At 49.1% G+C, this 21,679-nt stretch overlaps 1 protein-coding gene across 1 annotated transcript in view; it reads right to left on the bottom strand.

Moving 5' to 3' along the window:
• The window catches only part of ABLIM3 (actin binding LIM protein family member 3), a 145,647-nt gene that overhangs the window by 50,118 nt on the left and 73,850 nt on the right, over positions 1-21,679 (bottom strand). Inside the window, exons 6-8 of the mRNA XM_068536165.1 lie at positions 14,584-14,710; positions 10,700-10,793; positions 4,057-4,144 (exon numbers count right to left, since the gene is read on the bottom strand). Coding sequence (XP_068392266.1) covers positions 4,057-4,144; positions 10,700-10,793; positions 14,584-14,710 — 309 coding nt within the window. The remainder of the gene's footprint in view (positions 1-4,056; positions 4,145-10,699; positions 10,794-14,583; positions 14,711-21,679) is intronic.

The raw sequence follows: 21,679 nt of genomic DNA, 5'->3' as shown, positions 1-21,679 counted from the left end.
CTCTAATATTCTTGAGGCCCTTGTGGAGAACGCTTGCTCTCTGCGCAGCGGGTATGTGGGCCTGCCTCGGTTTCCCCACCACGTTAATGCTTCCTGCCCTGTGGGCCTTCGCACCTGCTGTTCTCTCTGCAGCCACACTCTTCCTTCCCCTCCTCACCCTCCCACCTCCTACTCAATGTCAAGGCCTTGGCTTGCAATTTCCCTTCCTCGGCAAAGCCTCTCCGGGCCTCCCAGACTAGATGAGGAGCCTTATAACATACTCCAGTTATTCCCAAACTTCCCCTTCACAGTGTTTATCACAGCTTGTCACTGCATGTTTGCACTTCTGTTTGATTAAAGTCGGTCTCCCGCTCCTGATAGTAAACTCCACCACGGAAGCAAGCACCCCTGCCTCGTTCATCTCTGAGAGCCTGGCACAAGCATGCCCTCAGTTTGAGTGGATGAATGAAAGACAGTGTAATTATCCTCATTTTACAGGTGAAGGAAGAGACCTCAGAGAAAGACGCTACTTCTCAAGGTCACAGACCATTAGCAGAAGTGCTGGTGCTTGGATCCAGGAGTCCTCCTGGCTGGTTCTCACCACTCCTATGCTGCCTGGAAGGACAGTTTTCTTGCCATTTCTGGGGAATATAATTTTGAGTCTTGGTACCCCTGCCCGGAGAGGGTGTCCAAGGCAAACACAAGGCCAGCTCTCAGTGGCAGCAGAAACCCCTGGTGGCTGCCGCTCCGGAGACGCCCACAGCCCGAGTCGGCGTGACTCTAGCAGCGGATGGCCTGGACCCCCTCATTCCAGGATCACTCAGCATCCCTCGAGGCAGGTCCTTGAATGCCCTGCAATTACTCCCACTCTCCCAGAAGCCCGGGTTGGGGTGGGGGGTAGGGATGGGGATAATTAAGGAGGAGGGTGACAGGCCCTTCTTTATCACCAAGAATATCTCCACGTCCTGGAGGCATTTCTGCTGAAGGTTTGATTGTGCATTCTCTCTCAAGATGACAAAGCTACTCACTTCATCACTTAACTCTTTCAGCATTCTGTGAAGTTCTGGTCCAAAGCAGGGCTTAGAAGATACTGATACATGAGGACGTGAGCCCCAGGAGAGCAGGGAACTTGTGGGACTTGCTCATGGCTACGTCTCCGGTTGTTAGGACAGCACTGGGCACACAGGCGGTGCTCAACAGGTATCTGCTACATGAAGGAACTAAAAGCTTTCTGTGTGTCAGGAACTTACTATATTGCTATATTGTAGGGACTGTTACTAGCCCATTTTACAGCCTAGGCGATAGGGGTTTAGAGAGTTAAGAGATTTACTCAAGGTCAAAAACTTACTGAACAGTGGAGCCAGGATTCAAAGCACTAAGTGGGCGATTAGGATTGGGAATTCAGGCAGTAAGGGAAAGACCTTGATTTCTCATGATATGAACATGAGAGCAGTTTCAACACTAGGAAATATCTTCATCAGAGAAAGGGGAGAGGAATTCACGCAACAAACTTTCAAACCAAGCGCAAAGTCCAGATTCTCAGGGTCCATGAAGATACCATGCAGTTTGCTGAGACTCATGTGGGCTTCCCAGCATATAACATAGGGTCCTGCAGCAGGAACCACTCAGGGACCCAGGCACTGAGGGATCAGTGCTCATGGAAAGGGGGAGGCCTAGTCCTTCAGAGACCTGAGTAGCAGGCAGGGCTCGGGTCTCAGGAGGCAAGATGGGGAGAGCCCTGGAGTGGGAGTCATAAGGCCATGTCCCCCTTTGCCCCCTGTACCCTTGAGCTCTCATGCAAATCTCTTCGTGTCTCTGGGGCTCACTTTCCCCATCTATACAATGAGGGTTGTTACTTTACAGCCTAGAGTAACTCCTGGGATCCACTCACCTCTAATACCTGCACGACTGTACATACAAGTAAGTAGTTGTAGAGTCACAGCATCTTAGAAATGGTCACCTCGCTCAGTCCAACAAAGGAACCCTGCTCTAGCATTCCTAGGAGGTGGCATGAGATTCTGCTGAATAGCTCTAGGCTGGTGGTTCTCAACCCAGGTTGATTACGCCTCCTGGGGGACAGACATGTGGCAACGTCTGAGATGTTTTTGGTTGTTGCAACGAGAAAGGGTACGTTATTGGCATCTAGTGGGCAGAGGCCAGGGATGCTACCAAACACCCTGTAGTACACAGGGCAGTCTCCACACGGAAGGATGATCTGGCCCCATATGCCAACAGTGCTGAGGTTGAGAAACTGGCTCTAGGCAAAGGGGATTCATTACATGTTATGGGAACTCCTGGCGTGGGCATGTGTGGTTAGGACAAGCTTGATAGGAAGATATGCTCCTTGTAATGGCCCCCCTGACCTTCCATCTTCCTTGTGGGGAAACTGGGAGGAAGGTTTCTCCCTAAGAAATGCCCTCCCCAAGACGGCTATTCAGACATCTGCAGATGGCTAGTACAGCAATTCAGCCAACAGCAATCACCTGTAGAGTGAGCGCATGTGGGTCAACGCCAGGCCTGAGGGGCCCACGTCAGAAGCAAGGTTCTCAGGGAGATGGCCAACGGCTCAATGCAAGCTGGAGGGGACCAGGTGCAAACGAAGGGCTGAGGGGGTTCCAGGAGGAGGGACTAGTGAGTTGTGGGTGGGGCTGGGGCCATCTGGGGAGTTTCTGAAGTGGGCAGTGCCTAAACTGGGCCTACAATGGTAGGAGCTCCAAAGTAAGGCACGCAGGACACAGTGTTCAGGAGGCACACAAGTGAAGAGCATCTACTTGGAGGCACCAGGACCATGAGATCATTTGAGGGGCTGAACACCGTCCCTGCCACAAGGTCCAGCCTGGCCAGCCCTGCCCACCTCCCACCTCATCTCTCACCTTCTGGCTGCACCCCAGACACACTGGCTCCTCTCGGTCTCCCACACTTGCCATTTCCTCACCTCCCCCAGAGGCTGGCAGATTCAGTCCCCTCAGGCTGGCGAATCCCATCCCTCCCCTCTTTGCCCAGTTAACACCCGCTCGTCCTTTGAACCCCAGCGCCTGGCCCACCGTCAGGGGGCCTTCCCTGCTGCCCTCCCCACCCCGTCACGTGCTCTCACAGTCCCACACTCCTCCCCTTTGTACAGCTTATCAGAGTTGACAGGTATTTGTGTGACTACTCACCATGGCCCACCTCCCCCCTGGACTACAGGGCAATGGGGGTAGGGCTGAGGTTGGAATTCACTGTGGACCCTGGTGCAGAGCCTGCACCTGGTAGGTGCTCGAGAAAGAGTATTTGAACGGACGAAGGAATGACTGAAAGTTGGCTTTGGCAGCTGAAGTGTTGAGTTTGTTCAAGGCAGTTTGAGCCCTCAGTGAGAGGGTCTTAAATCCTAGGCTGAAGTGTGTGTATCTCACGGGTGAGCAGGGATGGGCCCCGGAGACCTCTCGAAAGGGCTCTGCCGAGAACACTGTGATGCCTGGGAATGATGGACTGGGCAGAGGACGGAGGACTGAGCAGCACCTGGAGACTAATTAGGAGACTGGTGCAAGAATCCTGGGGCCAGAGGGCTGGACCCCGGGAAGTGGCAGAGGGAAAGCAGCGCTGATTTGCTTCTTGGAGACTCTTGGTTCCCTGCCATTCCTTTTGGTGCATCCTGAGTGTCCGTGGGAAGACTAAGCAGCAGCCTGGTGTGATGCTCTGAGATGTGGGGGGAAGGGATGGGGGAGGGAGGTGGGGGTATAGGGGCTGTGACGGCGCAGACACTCTGCAACTCAGACATCCTCCTGTTCTCTGACCCCTTGGCCCCAAGCAGCTCAACCTCCCGCCCACTGGCAGGGCCAGGGCAGTCTGCTCAGAGAACTGCCAGGGAAGCAGGCCAGCCGAGCAGCCGGTGGAGGCACACAGGGACAGAAGGCAGATTACACGTCACTTCACATTAGCCACACCGGCAACTTTCCCGAACCACCCAGAGAGGGGCAAATGAATCACAAGTTTGAGGACAAGCCAAAAGTACAGACAACACTGAGATGGAAGGAGACTGTATCTCCTTTCTACTCATGAGTGAATAGGAATGCCTTACAGAGGGTCAGGTTTGTTTACCTGTGAGGTACATCTCCTCTCCTTCGGTGAACATCTGGTGGCAGCGTACACATCTGGCACAGGTTGGGTGGTAGTGCTTCCCTCCTGCCTATGGAAATAAAAAGATAAAAGAGGTCAGAGCTGGGGCTGCCATCCAGTGGGGCAGGTTGGGTTTGGACATTTCCTAACTCATTAGTGTCGATGGCATCTTCATGGCCCTGAAGCTGGCTGGGAGTCAATGTAGGGGAGTCCAGAACAGTCTAAAAGTTCACCAGAAGCTTGGTGATTCCATACCATGGGTATCTGATGGCATTCAGGGGACTTCCTTGGACACCTGTACTTCTATTCCAGCAGTGAAAGGGCCATTTGAAGGCCATTGGTCCTACCTCCTTATTTCCAGATGAGAAAACAGCCTTACTTTGAGGACATCCCAGCATGTTCTGAAGAATGGGCCAGAGGTACATGACATGGTTTTAAGTGGCACAGAGACCTTCAGTTTAATAACATTGGATCCGTGAAAAAAAAGATGTCCTTTTTAATCCTCTATCAATTCTTCTGATTTTTTTCAAGGAGAAAGTACCAGTTTGGTGCAGTATGTCTTTAACATCTATCCAAAACTTACTAATCTACCTTTTTGAGAATAAGAACACATGTGAGGCTTGGAGCCTCCACTAGGGCTATATTTTCTTAGTCACTGGCAATATGGCAAGTGATCCTGGTTTTCCTGTTATATTACATAAGTTTTCCTGTGTGTAAAGGAGCCAACTTGAAGATAAGTTATAGCATTAAATAAGAATGAGTACACGAGGTTCATAGGCATGGAAAAAATTGTGAGTGGCACACTTTTAGGGCTCAGTGGACAAACAAGGGCACCCACAAAGCCAGGACCTGTTGGGGAGTCTCTGACCCCCAGGCCAGTCCCATGACTGCTGTACCTGGGAATCTCCACCCCATCCCCAGTTCACCCCAGTCTGACTTTGGTGAGCCCCCTTCCCTATTCCCACTTTCCTTCCCTACTCATTATTTCAAGTAAAAATGGAAATGATTTGCAGCTGAGAATTCCTCTCTTGGGGGAAGAAACCACCCTCGGAGAAGGCTGTGACTCAAGGTCCCACTGGAAGCCAGGAGCAATGTTGGAGCTGCTCCCTGGAGGGCCGGTCACCAGCTCAGTGCTCACTTCTAGGCCGGCAGTTCTGACACTGCGGTCCCAGCCAAGAGAACCTGGCACATGAGGGCCCTTCACTGGCAGCTCTAGAACTGCCATATGGGAGGGCCTTGGTGCAGCGATTGGGCTGGAAGGTGGGGCTCATTTTGAAGGTATATGTTGCATGTTAGGGCAAGGTTTCTTTGGGGGGGGATATAACATGGGGGAAATTGATGGATACTGGGATGTTGTTAAAGGCCCCCCAGACATCACTTGGTCTGATGTTAATGGGTTCCTTCCAATTCAAAAAGTATAACTGTATAATGCTGCGGGCTTCTCCCTGAATCTTTTGGGGTGGGGGAGGGTTGGTTGGGCATGGACTTATCTATTCTGGAGAGACTTGATTTATTCTAAAAATTTAGCAAGAATGTGGAAAGGGCAGATTTTTTAAAAAGGAAAAAAAAATATCCAAAATCCCCTTTTTTCAGTCTTGGTTGTTTGCATGGCTCTCACCAATGATAGAATGTTCTTATCGTCACCAAAGCAAACTGTGTTCAAACTTTGGAAGGAGCCTGCTAATCTCAGCCAAGCTGAGATGTCGTGGGACTGATTCTCCCATACCATGACAAGGATAATCGTTTTAATTAGTAGTCTCTTCCTACTTTGTGTCTCTTTATCATTTCAATTATAGACCTGTTTCTAGGATGGCAACAGCACATTGGCAAAACTGAAGCTGGCATCTTCCTAAATGTCATGCCCCAGCACCCCGCCCCAGCCGCAAGAGGCTTTGTGCCCATCTAGCAATCCTGCCATGAATGGCACTAAAAACTACCTGAGGGAGTGGGGAAGGGGGGCTGCAGAGCAGCAGGTGCCAGCAAAAGGGAAACCAAGTCAGTGGGATAAGATGAGACATTCTGTTAACAAGCCAAAGTCTAGAACATAGTGAAGAAAAATGGCAAAGAATCAGTACCTGGAAATGGGGCCCTATTGGAGAGGTCTGAGAACCACAAGCAAGGTTAGGCAAGGCAGCACAGGGACACAGGGCTGTGGTTCTCCTTGGAGAGGACACAGACCAGGAAGGAAGGAGTGTGACTGGCGCTCAGCATGTTGAGGTCTGTCACTGAGGAAGGGATTGTGGGGTGGCCTGGGGAGGGAATGGGAAGGGGAAATGGAATTTAATTAAGTGCCTATTGTGTACCCAGAAATGCACTGGGCCTCGCAGTGGGCAGCTGTTGCTTTGGCCTGGCAAATATCCTTCTTCCTTCCTCCAGAACTAGCATCAAGCTTTTCCTTGGTGGGATTGACTACCCATTCCCCATGTCAATCCATGTGGTTATTCCAACTCTATGGTCACAGCTACTGGTTTGGAGATGGGCCTGAGATTCTCCAATGAGGGCCAGTCCCAGGACGTTTGCTGAGCTATTAGGAAAGAGAAAGCTCGCCTTCCATCGGAAATGCTGGCTGATAGGATGTAAGCCTAGAGCAATGGTGTCTGATTTCCCCATCATATAGGAGAGCCTTCCTGAGAATAAAGCCAACACAGAAGAAAGTGGCACCAAGAGGGCAAGATATTCCAAACGCATTTGTTTGAGTGCTGGATCCAGCTGTGCCTGAAGTAAGAACTCCTCCTGGGTTTTTATTATGGGAGCTGATAAATCTCCTTTTTGGTCTGAGCCAGCTGAGTATAGTTTCTGTACTTGCAAGCGAAAGAGTCCCGACTAGCTACAAAGGAAAAACACACTCCTGTGTTGGTCCCTTACTCTCAGACTACTACCATACTCATAGCACTTCTGACACCAGATATGTGGGTGTTTTTTTTTTTTTCTCCCACACCAAGCAATTCTCTATGACACCAGCTGGGTGTCCTATAATTTAATTTATTCTGACACCCTACTCGGAGAGAACGTCAGACCCCACAGGTTAAGGGCTCAGACTCACGAGACTGTCTCCCCCCAACCCCAATTTAGATACCAATCATAAGTCCCAGGTTGTCACCTGTATTTCTGACTGACCAGCTATAAATCAGGGTTCCCATGACCCCCATCTTGGGTTTAATAATTTGCTAGAATGGCTCACAGAACTCAGGGAAACAGTTACATTTACTGGTTTATTACAAAAGGATATGATAAAGAATAGAGATGAGCATTCAGATGGAAGAGGCACAAGGTATGTGGGCAGGGGCATGGAGAATCCATCATGCTCTCTCACTGTGCACCACTCTCCCAGAACCTCCACCTGTTCACCAACCTGGAAGCTCTCTGAATCCTGTACTTGTGGGGTATTTACGGAGGCTTCCTTGCATAGGCAGGATCCATCATTAACTCAGTTTCTAGGCCCTCTCCCCTTCCTGGAGGATGGGAATTGGGGCTGAAAGTTTAAACTTCTAATCATGGCTTGATATTTTTCTGGTGACCAGCCCCCATCCAGGAGCCCACCAAGAGTCACCTCATTAGAACAAAATATGCTCCTATCCCTCAGAAAATTCCAAGGGATTTAGGAGCTCTGTGTGTAGGAACTGAGGTCAAAGATCAAATGTGAGAACAAAATATGCTCCTAGTACTCTTATCACTTAGGAAATCAGAAGGATTTTAGGAGCTCTGTGCCAGGAACCAGGGGCAGAGACCAATATATATATTTTCTCTGATTTCACATTGACATATCTACTAGGAGTTAATAACAGTAGTATTCTCCATTGATAGATAAAGACTCTAAGACTCAAAGAAAGTGACTTGGTTAAGGTTTCATGGCTAGAAGTGATAAAACTGGAATCTAAGTCTGTTTCACTCCAACTGTGTATTTTCATACATCACACTGCCTCAAAGGCCCTGGGTAGCTGAGAGCTGTTGGCATTGGTGTGGGATACGGGAGCCTGGAGTCCTAGATTTCAGCTCTGTCTTTACTAGAAATTCTGTATGTGACCTGCGAGAAGCACCACGTGTCTTGGGGCTCACTTTTCTTATATGTAAAACGAGGAGGGTAAACTAGTTGATTGCTAGAAGTCTCTTCCTGCTCTAAGGAAAAAAAAAAAAAATCAACACGCCCAAGATGCTAACGGAGCCTCGTACAAATGTAACCAATTGAAACCCAGTCACAAGAGCTGTCCAAGAAGAGAAGGCTCTCACTATGCTAAATGACAGTAACATGCGGGGGGAAAAGACAGCCACCGACACGATTTCAGAGCAGCTTGGAAATGCTGGGACAAATTCCCGTCTGCGGCCCTGGCCCTGCGTGTAATCGAACTCTCTTCCTTCTCGAAAGAAAAGTTTGCTTTTATGATCTCTCGTGCCACTGACCCTTTACCCCACTGCAATGTGGATGCCCCCTGCCCACAATCCTGCAGACCCAACAAATGGTTCTCCTGAAGGTAACCTTGCCCCACACCTTACAGCTTTTTCTCAGCCTGCGTATCCCTACCTGCTCTGTAGAATCTGCCCAACACTCTGACTGACTCCCCATCTTTTCTGAGCTCTGTCCTCTCATCACCCCTTCCCAATCTCCCCCCACGTCCCGACTGCTCCTCCTCGTTCTCTGACAACTTCTCAGCTCCTTCTGCCCCCTGTAAGCAGCCACTCCTCAAGGCTGCCTTCCGCCCACTTCTCTTCCTCTCTCAGAAATCCTGATGACTCCAATGGTGCCGACTATTATTCAAATCCTAGCATTTTTGAGACTGGCCCCTCCAGGCCTGAGCTTTGTCCCTGAGCTCTGATCTACATTCTCACTGTCCTCTTGAAACCTTCCTGGAATTTCAGCCACACCCCCACCCCAAAGAGAACTCGATATGTTTTTGCCCGGATCAGCTTCTTTCCCTGCCACCCCCAGTTCTGCGGATGGCAACACCAGACTTCCTCTCACCTGGGCTTGACACTTTGGTTCAACTTTTGGCCTCTTCTCCTTCGATGGTTACGTCTACAAGTTGCCCCACGGTTGCAAAGCTACTGGAATTCTACTTCCACAGTGCTGCAGACGGGGTGGTTGCCCCTTCCACTGCCACTGTGCCTCCTGAGTCCTTCCTGAGGGGTCAAGGGCTCCTCGCTGGTCTCCCACTTCCAGTTTCTTTCCTCTAAATTTAGCCCATGTACATCACGTTATCCTCCCTAAGATGCAGCTTGAAGCAGGTCACTTCTGCTTGGCCTTTCTACAACACCTCTGCTCCTGTTGCCCCGTAAATGACAAACTCCTCACCCTGGCATCAGGCCCTAAGAAACCTGGGCCCAAACCCTCCCTATGCTTCTGTTTCTTGCCTTTTCCTCCACATCTCACTCCTACAGCTCCTTGGGAATGCTTGATGGTTTATCCACTCTGTGCATTTGTTTGTCTTATTCTCTCTGATTCCCTACAATCTTGTAAAAGCAATCTTACTACATTGCTCTTTGGTTTAAAATTCTCCAATGGCTTTCCACTGCACTTGCTAGAAAACAGAAACTCCTAAGCAGGTCTACAGAGCTTTATGTGACACGCCCTTTATGATATACTCCATCCTCCTCTAGCCCTGATCTACAGAACTCAGCCACACTGGCCTTTTTCTCTGTTCCCTGAAAGGGTCAAGCTCATTCTTCCTCCAGCTCTTCACACGGCAGCTTCCTGCTCATCCTCAGGGCTCAGCTTCAATGCATCTCCTCAGAGAGTCCATTCCTGGTTGCTGCACTTTCTCCTGCTGAGCCGAGATGCGGCTGCAGAATCCTTCTCAACACACTGCTGACTCCAGGTAACCACAACCGACTGGCCAGATTTGTCAGAATTAATGATTCTGTTCGCAAGGCCTGACCCAGTCTGTCGTCCCTCAGCCACTGTCAGATGAGAAAACTGAGGCTTAGAAAGGCAGAGATACTCACCCAAAATCTGAGCATGAGTTAGCACCCAACTGTTTCTACTCTTAGGCTACTGTTTTTCATTTGCACCAAACTCTTTCCTGTTTCTGGTTCCTCAAGGTGGGTGGTCCCAAAGCATAGGAAGACAGCTTCCTGGGCCCACAGGGTGTGGGAGGGAAGGCCAGGAAGGCCAGCAAACGAGGGCTCAGGCGAGGGCTCAGGCAAGGGCTCAGCAATGGTGCTGCAGGTTGTCTGTCATGGCAGAGCGAGCTGTGTATCAGAGGCGGAGAAGAGCTGTTGCCATGGTGATGGACCAGCCAAAGAAGGGCTTAGGGAATAGGCTGCTGGACAAGCTGGTTCTTAAATCAGCACGTTACCAAATGCTTAAAAAATAAAGCAGGGTTGGGAAGAAAATCATAATTGTCACTCCCCAGTAATTGAGCTGGGTCTGAATCCAGAGAAGCAACTGATATTTCCAACACAGCATTTTTGGAACAAGGAATAATTTTGTCCAGCTCCTCATTTTGAGGGTACCCAGAGAAGGTTATCTGCTCAAGGTTATGTAGCAAGCTAAGCTGGGGTAGAGAAAATGGGGGAGGTAGAGGCTATGGAAAAACGGGTGTGGGGTGACCCTCCCCTTCCTCAGGGATGACTTTTTGGAGTCACAGGCCATCCTGCCCAAACATCTTCAGAGTTACTTGTACCCACTCACCTCCAAGACCCTGCCGCTGATGTATCGGTCACAAGTCTCGCACTTAATGCCAAACTGGGAGTGGTAGTCAGACTCGCAGTATGGAACGCCATCCCTGCAAGAGGAAATCCACACAGGAAGAGGAAGTTAGGGGGGTTTACGGGGGGGTGTCACGTGGAGCTTCCCAGACCTGCAGCCAACTGTGACTGGACCAAGATTAGAAGCACTCAGGGAGCTGTTAAAAATGCAAATTCCCCAGACACCCTTCAGATATACAAAATCAGACAATTCCTGGGATGGGGGGATGCCAGGGAATCTGCATCTTGACAAACTCCCTGAGCGTGCCTGGGCACCACCGGTCTGCTGCTGGCTGTGAGTGTCCCTTTTCCACTCTCCTTCCTCTCCCTCCCCGCAAATTCTCCAGACCTACTTTTTCCTTTACCCCAAATGGCTCTTTTAAAAATTCATTTAAAAATTATTTAAAAAATAAAACTTTTATTTTATTTAGAACAGGTAATATTTGCATTTGGCACATTATAGAGGCACAAAGGGGAAAGTCTTTACCCCCCTCTCAGCCTCTCCCAGTTTCCCTTCCAGGAGGTCATCAATATGATCAGTGTTTTTTGCATATCCTTAAGGGCTCCTCTTCTAATAAAACACTTCACCTGTGCAGAAAGAGTCGTCTGACTGTGCCCCTGGGTCAGTAGAAAACAGGAACCCCCTCTCCCCGACCACCTCCTAAGCGTTCCATTCTTGCCCAGTGCTTATAACTTATTGGGTAGTAATAAGATTACTGTTAGTTATTCTTATACGACCCCCTACTACTAATAGCCATTGATATTTATTGCTTGGTGTGTGCCAGGCCCTCTGAGGGCGTTTTACATAGGTTACTTCATCTAATCCTTGCAGCAGCCCTATGAGGTTGGAATTATCAGTCTCCCCACTGTATGCATGAGAAAACCCAATTCAGATGACCTAGAGCTGGTTCAAACCCAGACGGTCTGGTTTCTCCCAGGTTGTCATGAGAATTAAAGGACATGGTTCCAGTGTGTCCCAGGGCTCAGCACAGCGCCCAGCCTAGAGTGAGTACTTGGCAAATGGCAGCTAGGGGAATCCCCATGATTGCTGAGCGGGGTCTTCAAGGAGGACGTTTGGGGCTCAGCTTTCAAGGGCCCATGTGGAGATGGTTGGAGCATCAAAGAGCTCAGCCCTGCTCCAGCCCTGCCTAGCTCTAAGGACCAGATCTGATGACATCTCTCTGAAGTGCTGATGCCATGTTTTGTACGTAACAGAACTCGCTCACACACACAGAGGCCTAAAGAACAGGCACGTCCAAGCTGCTGCCCTGCGGGCACTGCTAGGAGCCCACCCTGGGCAGCAGAGCCGTCAGTGTTTCCTGAAGGAGAGTTGGCAATGAGGACCCGTGCTCAGCAAAGTCACCAGGTGAGACTGTTGTTTGTGGGTCCACGAGACAAGCTTCCCCCTCCCCCAACCCTTCCACACTGGGTGGGGATGGGAGGGTGACCCGGCAGGAGGACAGTCATTTGTCGGGAGGTGGGGACAATGAGCCAGCAAAATTTGGGTATAAATGCCAACACCTCCTAATTTGGACCCATGAGGTTGTGAGGCCTTTGGGAATTTGAAATATACATGATTCTAAAAAGAGGCAGATGGTAAAAACTAACATTTACCGGGTACTGATTAGGTACAAAGCACAGATCTCTGAGCCCTGACACAACCCTATGAGGCAGGTCTTCTTCTTAGCCCTGTTTTTATAAATGAGGAAACTGAGACTCAGAGAAGTTGAGTCTCTTGCTGAGGTCAAGTGGGCTGGGCTTCTAACCTGGGCATCAACGCCACAGCCAGAGCCTCTAAGCATCTGACACTCTGCTGGCAGACGGATGAAGAGCCCAGAGGCCGGCTGCAGAGGCCCAAGGCGTGGTGGGCAATCTGGGCTGGACCTGCTTGAGAGGAGCTCTGAGCAAACCCTTACTCCCCCAGAGAATCTGGACTTAGGCTCACAGACTCAAGGACTCCTGGCTGGCGACTCACCAAGGGCACTCCTTACTTGGCAGGCACAGAGGTGCATGCCAAACTCCACTAACATGGCCTTCAAAGCTCTCGGGGCTGTGACCTTAGCTCAACCTCTGCAGCTTTGGACGTCACCTGTGCACATACCCGAGTTCCCACAAACAGGATGGATGTGTCCAGCACCTCCCTGCCCTTGCCCAGGCTGGGCATTCTGCCTACAAGCTTTCCTTCTCTACATTTTCAAATCTTATACCCCTTTTCAAGGTCTGGCCCAAATATCACCATCTTCCATAAAGCTCTCATATATTCCAGATTCCACTTCTGCTAGTTAGAAGTGAATAGTCACAGCCCTTTGCTTAGACCTCTGACACAGACAAGGGTCGTCTAGCTAGCATCTATCTCCCTTTCTGCCAGCAGCAGTACCTCGCCTGGGTTTTCCTGGGAACCACCCCTTCGCACTCGCAGTTACAAAGAGCTCACAAACAGCTGCTCTCTGGCTCGAGGGTTGAGATCCTCCTGGCCAGTGATTGGTCAAGAATGGGCATGTGACCCAGCGGTGGCCAAATCAGAGGCAGCCGTGGGACTTTTGCTGGAGTTCTTGGGAAAGAAGCCTCTCTCTCTCTGCCAGGTTTGCGAAGCTGCTAGAATGAAAGCCTGGAGTGGCTGGTGATCATCTTTGCTACCATCTGGGGAGGGCCTGCTTGAGAATGAAACAAAGGCAGAGGAAGGTAGAGCTGAGAGGGAGAGAGAGAGAGACACTTCTGAAGTGCTAATGACATCTTTAAGCCCTTGGATTCATCCATGCCAGAAGCCAGAATGCCGCTGGCCTTCCCATTTCTATGAGTCAATAAACTCCCATTTTTGCTTTTTAAGGGAGTTTGAGTTGGATTTTCTGTCACTTACGATTGGAAAGGTCTTAAAGGATAGAGCTTCCCATGAGCTCTCAATCACACATCCCCTGGAGGCACAGTTTCTTATGTATACAGCTTCTCTCTCTTATTTCTTGATAGCAGAAACCATGCACGCTACAAATTTACATGCTCACTGTGTCCTAGCATCGGGCCAGAGGCAATACCTGAGAAGTGTCTGGGCCATAAAGTGTCAAAGCTGTGAGGGTCTGTGGCCCTAATTTATTTTAGGTACTTGAGTATGTAAATGTGGTCACAAGGGCCTAGCACAAGGGGGCTTGTCTAGTGCTCAGTGTGCAGGCTGGGCCATCTTTCCTGACAACTGTGTGTCCATCATCTCTTATCTCAATTCATTCAACAACTGTATTGTTGACTACGGGTCGGGCATTGTGCTACACGCAGCACAGAATTAAACAAGTCCCGCCCTGGTGAGGACAGACACTAAATATAATCATTGGAGCAAATTACTTACTGCCTGAGACTCAGTTTCTACATCTTTTCGAATGGGGATAAATATCTCATGGGGGTAGTCATGGGACTTAATGTGATAATTCGTGCACAGCCATTAGTACATTCCTTGTCCACAATAAAAGCTCAATAAGTGGTAGCTAGTATTATTAACCTTACTAAAAAGTTAACATGGATAAATATACAATTGCAAATGGTGTTGGCTTGTATGAAGGCAAAGAATAGGGCGGAATGAGGCCACCTCTGAGGAGAGGGTGTGCGACCTGAGACCAGAAGGAAGGGAGGAGCAAGCATGTGCAGAGCAGAGAAGAGCATCTGAGGCACAGGAAGCACCGCGTGAGGGCCCAAGGTGGGTGGGGTGCTGTTTGCGGCCAGAGTGTGGTAGCTGGATGGAAACGGAGGGAGATGCTGCTGGGAACTCGGGCAAAGGTCACGTGCAGCCAGGTCTGGGAGCATCCAGAGGCCAGGCGGGCAGGTTGGGGAGGGGGAGAAACCCACTTGCTGATGTACTCCCCGGTGAGGATGATGCTGCAGGTCTGGCATTTGAAGCAGCTGACGTGCCACTGCTTGTCCAGAGCCAGGAGTGACTGGCCATGCTTGATCTCCTCCTTGCACCCAGCGCAGTCTGCAAAGACAAGAGGATGTGCTGAGCAAAGCATCCTGGGCCCCTAGAGCCCTGCCATCATCGCACACCTGAGTCAAGGAAACCCCTCCTGGAACGCCAGCTTTTCCACAACTGCTCCCACCCTGGTACTGGCACCTGTCGAGACTCTGCCAGGTAAGGGAAAGGCCAGTGGAGCCCTGGCTGGCCTCTTGACAAGTGGTCTTGGTGTGAGGGAGAAAGAAAGACCTCCCAGGGTTTCTCCAGAAAGTTCCCTGCTGGTCATCCTGACAACTGTTCATCCAGAATGGACCCTGCACTGCTTCTGCTCTCGAGTTGCTAACTAAGCTCATGCAAGTCTCTGTGACCCAGGGACCTGCAGCGTCAGTGTCACCTGGGAGCTCAGAAATGTGCAGCAATGTGGGCCCCACCCAGATCGACTGAATTTTTATTTATTTTTAATTATTTTATTTTATTTTTATTGAAGTATACTTGATTTACAATGTTGTGCTAGTTTCAGGTGTATAGCAAAGTGATTCAGTTACATATATATGTATATATATTATGTATATATTATATATATATATATATATATATAATATATCTTTTTCAGGTTCTTCTCCATTATAGGTTGTTACAAGATATTAAATATAGTTCCCTGTGCTATACAGTGGGTCCTTGCTGCTTACCTATTTTATGTATAGTAGTGTGTACCTGTTAATCCCAAACTCCTAATTTATCCCCCTCTTTCCCCTTCGTTAACCAAAAGTTTTTCTATGTCTGTGAGTCTGTTTCTGTTTTGTAAATAAGTTCATTTGTATCATTTTTCTAGGTTCCACATATAAGTGATATCATATGATATTTTTCTTTCTCTGCCTGACTTACTTCACTTACTATGATAATCTCCATGTCCATCCATGTTGCTGCAAATAGCATTATTTCATTCTTTTTTATGGCTGAGTAATATTCCATTGTATGTATATCTATATATCTATATATCTATATGTCTCTCTCTCTCTCCCTCTCTCTCTATATATATATACACACACACACACACACCACATCTTCTTTATCCATTTATCTACTGATGGACATTTAGGTTGCTTCCATATCTTGGCTATTGTTAATACTGCTGCAATGAGCATTGGGGTGCATGTATCTTTTTGAATTAGAGTTTTCTCCAGATATATGCCCAGGAGTGGGATTGCTAGGTCATATGATAGCTCTGTTTTTAGTATTTTGAGGAACCTCCATACTGTTCTCCATAGTGGCTGCACCAATATACATTCCCACCAACAGTGCAAGAGGGTTCCCTTCTCTCCACACCCTCTCCAGCATTTATTGTTTGTAGACTTTTTGATGATGGCCATTCTGACTGGTGTGAGGTGACACCTCATTACAGTTTTGATTTGCATTTCTCTAATAATTAGTGATTTTAAGCATCTTTTCATGTGCCTGTTGTCCCTCTGTATGTGTTCTTTGATGAAACATCTATTTAGGTCTTCTGACCATTTTTCAATCGGGTTGTTTGTTTTTTTGATGTTGAGCTGTATGAGCTGTTTATATATTTTGGAAATTAAGCCCTTGTCGCAGACCAACTGAATTTTATCAAGATCTGCAAGCACAGTAGAGTTTCACTCAATGGCAAGGGCCCTGTTTGTGATTTGTGTGTTTTGTGGTTAAATCTATTTTCTTGCCCAGCACCATGCTCAGCACATATTTAAGAACTCAAAGCAGATTTGCTGAATGAGCGTGAATGAACAGGCCTCACAGCACTCAGGCAAAGGACAGAACTTAACACACACACCTCCTCCCCAACATGATTATACACCAAACATTTGCCTCCCCAAGTAGGAAGGATTAAAGAGTCTGTGAGATCGTTCCAGAGCAGAAAGGTGCCCTTGCTCTCCGTTCCCCTCACCCTGGACTGTGCGCTGGGGCCAATATTGAATGTAGGGGGCCCCAGAGTCTGCCTGTTGCTCAATTGGTGTCTGCGGAGGGGCAGGAAATAGAGGCAGCGTCCAAGATACTTGGGAGGTGCGGGGAATTCAGGCCTAGCCGACCGGATGTCCCACTCTGGAGGAGGAAAGGGTCATGGTGCAAAGTTTACCAGAGGACAAGCCTGCCTCCTGGCACCAAAGCAAATGCATACTTGGGAGCAGTGGCGAGAAAAGAGGCGGCGTATCAAGCTGGGAGCGGCTGGCTGAAGCTCTCACATCCAGCTGGGAGCCTGTCCTGGGAGAGGAGAGGAGGTGTCCACGTGTCTAGGAAGCGGGTGTGCCCAGCAGGCTGTGGGGAGGGTCAGGGCCCTGATGAAGTGTGTGTACGAGGCAGCTCCCACAGTCCGCGCCTCTTGGCCACACAGCGCCTTTCTAACGTCTCTTAGCACAAGCTGCGGGCAGGAAGGTCTCCCACTGCAAAATGCTTCAAGTCCCAGGCCTTCAAATGGGGGCTGGGAGAATAGTTTTAGGATTTCTTTTCTCCTGGGATAAGTCTACCCCCACCCCATCCTGATCATCACGGTCTTCAGAATGTCATAGTTTAGAGAGGTCAGGTACCCCCTCCTCTTTTACAGACAGATGGCCTCTGAAGTGACTTGCCCATGCTGTGAACAGTAAAACCCAAGGGCTCAGGCGTCTGGTCCAGCTTTCTAGGCCACAAATGCTGACCTTGTGTCTCTGTGGGCCTCACTGATAGGGTTAAATGATTCCACAGGGGCTCAGAGTTCACAGAGCATTTGGCCAAAGTCCCACCCAATGCAGGAATCTACAGCATTCTCAGCAGGGGTGGGCACCTTCCTCTGTGTCCGCCTCCAGGGGTGAGCAGCTCACCCCCTCTCGAGAAAGTCCACTTTGCCTTTGGACAGGTAAGATTGTCATGACTACCTTTTTTTCTTCTTTTTTTTTGCCTGCGCCGGGTCGTAGTTGCGGCATGTGGGATCTTCATTGCGGCATGCGGGCTCTTAGTTGCAGCATGCATGTGGGATCTAGTTCCCTGACCAGGGATAGAACCCAGGTCCCCTGCATTGGGAGCACAGAGTCTTAACCACTGGACCACCAGGGAAGTCCCGCGACTGCCTTTTTTATATGGAGCTGATTCCTGACTCCTTGTGACACCCCCTATTTTATGCAACCAAGAATAATCTACCTCTTCCCCCACGTCAGTTTCTTCAAATATTTAATAATAATTATAGTTTCTCTCTTCTCCTTTATCCCTTGCACTTCACTTTTCCTTACTTGACATGGTCATTCACTGAGCAAATTCACTTGTGGATTCCATGGAGATAGACATGTTACTAGCCAACAACACCATTGTCTATCTTTTCAATAAACCTTACTTGAAGAGCTGTATCCTTTTGTGGCCACAAAAGAGATGAGTTCCATCTCTTTAAGTTGCAGCGACACATCTGAAGTGAATTGGCACCTTGAGCTAAAATTTAGGACATGGTACAGTGTAGTGGTTAGAGGTTGAGCTGAGAGGTTAGAGTGAGTGGAGAGAGGCTGGCCAAGGGGAGAATCCCAGCTCCCCAGCTGACTAGTTGTATGACCTCAGCTTCCTCATCTGAACATCTTCCTTACAACACTGGTGTGAAGATGAACTGAAGTCAGGCCTGGAAAGACTCTGCACAGTGCTTGGCATGCATGTACCCAAAGAGCGGTTGCTATCATTATTATCCCATATTCTCATGTTTTTAACTCATACTCTGTGCATTATCCAATCTCTGATATGAGGTCAGAAGCAATACTCCTGATGTTGGGAGGGCCTGCTGATTCCTCCTGAGATTCTGGCGTACCTGCTCCACATGGGTTTTCTTTTCATGTTATACTGCTCATCTTCCACTGTACTGGCTTCATATTTATCAGGACCTTTTCCTCCCTCTTCTTTCAACTCTCACTCTTGGCCACCCGTGGAGCCTCAAACACCCCAGCCGGGAGCCCGGGTCTGGTATAATAAGCAGGGTCAGGAAAACCACACCCTGTCCCAAGTTGGATTCTGCAGAGCCAGCTGTCCACTCCATTCCTCGTACGTTCCTCTTTATTCCAAAATTACAACCTTCAGCTGGCAGAAAGTATGATGCCACCACTTGTTCCTCCTAAATCCCTCAGTTTACTGGAGACTCTGAAGACCCCAGACAACTATTTTTAGTTTTTTTGACTGTGTCATTCATTCCACTTAGATCAGCAAAAATAAGTGGGTTTGTGAGCCATAGCAAGCTCCCCACCTTGTTTTAGGCAACTAATCCAGGGAGACAGGACCCTTCCTATTAGCAAGTCATGCCTCTGGTACAGGGTGTTAAGGAAATAGGCTCCAAAGCCAGACTGCCTGGGCTCACATTCCAGTTACATTACCATTATCTGAGCGACTTTGGGCAAGTCATTTATGCTTTTTGAGTCTTAGTTTTCTCATCTAAAAACCATTACTCTTATCTCCCTCATAGAGTTATTATAATGATTAAATGAGATGTTATATATAGAAAACTTAGTGCAGTGCCTGACAACAGTAACGGCCAATCAATGTTAGCAATAGTGATGGTGGTGGTTTTGGTGGTGATGGTGGTGGTGCTACTGCTGCTGATTCTTCTCAGTGAGGTCTGGGCAGTGCCTGGCAAGAGTCACGGTCAATCAATGTTACCAGTGGTGACGGTAGTGTTGGTGATGGTGGTGCTCATAATGATGGTGGTGGTGATTGTGAAGATGGTGGTGGTGGTGGTTACTTATGGTGGTGATGGTGGCGACGCTACTTCTGCTCCTGATTCTCCTCGGTGAGATCTGTGAGGAAACATTTCTTCCGCCTGTGATAAGTAATACAATTCTTTTCTCTTGACAGTTCCTAAGTATTCTTCTTGATCTCTTTTGAGTAGACACTGCTCCTGCTTTTCCAGAATGTCTTTACATTCCAGGGATGAAACTTCATACTCCTGTAGCTCAAAAATACAGCACGTTTTCCTGCTTTCATTTTCCTTCTCCATGATATGTTCTTCACCTTAGCACTCTCTTGAATCTTGTTTTAGTTCCCTCCATCCTTGGGGAGCTAAGCAGACCTTCCAACTTCCTCCCAAGTCAGGAGGCTGCCTTGCGTTTGCAGCATAGACAATGACCACCTTTGGGGAGAAAACATTTCTATGAAACATATGCCCTGTAGATCCACACATTGATGTCTAGACTTCACGAGTAACAAGATGAGCCATGATCCTAGGCGTCCCCCCGGAGACTGCCCACGTGCTCACTTGCTCTTCTGTACTCACTCTTCCTCACCTTCTTCACCTCCTGATCTGCAGAATTATGGTGGACACATCCTCTTCTTGTGGATATGCTCCCATGCAGGACTCCCGCACTTAGCTGAGGAAATCTCCCACCTGTCTGAGATTCCCCAAGGCACACAGTACACGCAACAGAGGCTGAGTGAAGTAAGAGCAGATTCAGGAATCTTATTCTCAGTTCTCCTTTGGTATGTTTTCTAGACTAAACCTCCAAGCCAACAAAATCCCTCACTTTATATTTAGAGAGCATTTTACACACTATGACGTATGTTAGTTTTGATTCCAGAATACTCATACATTTGCTTTCCACAAAGTTGGGTAAACTGAGCCACAGGGAGGCTACATGATGGCTGTGCATTCACACAGAAGGATGGCAGCCTCCTGACTCCAGCCGGCTTCCCTCTACGAACTCACACGTGGTCCCACTGGTGTCTGGTCGCCTTGGCAGCATCAGCCATGGCGCTGTGGTCCTGCATCCCAGCCTTGCTGTCATTCTGGATGATGCTTTCAAGGAGTTATGAAGGGTAACAGTGTGTGCACTCAGCCACCTCAAGATGGAAACCTGATCAGAGTGGCAAATTGTTCTTGAGCCCCACCGAAGATACTGACGGAAAGTCTGGGAGCAGATCTGATTCAACTGAAAGGAAGGAAGGGCAAGGGAGGGAGCCTCCCCACTGGCTCCCCTGCTAATGGAGCCCCCGGGAGCTGAGCCCTGCTGACTTGGGGTATTCTGTGCTCGCCCCCCCTCAGCCGGACACAGCCTCAGCATGCTGACTCTGCTGGTGCCGTGGCCAACAGCCCCCATACCACACAGTGATGCCGCACAAGACGCTAATGGGCTTTCATTGATTCTGCCGACAAGGCCAGTGAGAGTGTCACGTAACATGAAAGAATGCCGGAGCTTAGCTTGGCTTACCGAGACCCAGGGGGCTGTGTCCGTGTGTGTGTGTGTGTGTGGGGGCACATGCAGTCAGTGGCCTGACAAGGGCATCTTGGAACAGTGATTTGGATATCTTACGGCTAGACACGTTTGAATGGAATGGACATTCCACAAATCAGAATGACTGTTCCGAGGCACTATTGATCCTCAGTTCCCCCCAACTCCCAATCTCTGTTTTGGTGATAGAACGTGACCTTTATGATGGCCTGCCAAGTGTCCCCCTCATCCCTAGACAGTAGTTCTCAGTCTTAGGAGCAGCGAATGAATCACCCAAGAAGCTTATTAAGATTGTAGATTTCTAGGATTTCCCATTCCTAGAAGTCCAGAGTGGGCCCAGAAATCTGTATTTTTATCAGTCCTGCAGTGAAGCTGATGTCACGGTCCACGGAACACACCCTAAGGGACACTAGCACAGCCCTTGTGGCTTTCTCTCATATTCCCTCTTTTGTTAAGATACGTCTGCAAAATTGACAGCCACTGGTGGAAAACACTTGATCAGCTCTGTTGGGATGCCTTTGGGAGCGTGGACCAGAGGGGAGATAAGGACCCCTGCTCATCCCAGGAGAACCACCCAAGTGGCCAATACGTGGCACAGGCCATCCCTGTTTATAGTTGGGCAGCCTGTTTTCCCTGCGTTTGTGCTTTGGGAAGTTTGTGAGTCTGGGCTGTGTGCCAACTGGGTCATGCTGCAGGAGTCCTCCAGGGTGGGAACCTCCCCCACTTCCCTCCAGGCTGCAGAAGCAGTTAGCGAAGCTGGGACAGGAGAGCCCTGGGAGATGGCACTCGTGGACAG

This window comes from Eschrichtius robustus, chromosome 2 (assembly GCF_028021215.1).
Source record: "Eschrichtius robustus isolate mEscRob2 chromosome 2, mEscRob2.pri, whole genome shotgun sequence".
Lineage (NCBI taxonomy): Eukaryota > Metazoa > Chordata > Mammalia > Artiodactyla > Eschrichtiidae > Eschrichtius > Eschrichtius robustus.
The sequence above is the reverse complement of the archived record's forward strand: the minus strand, read 5'-3'. Positions and strand labels throughout refer to the sequence as shown.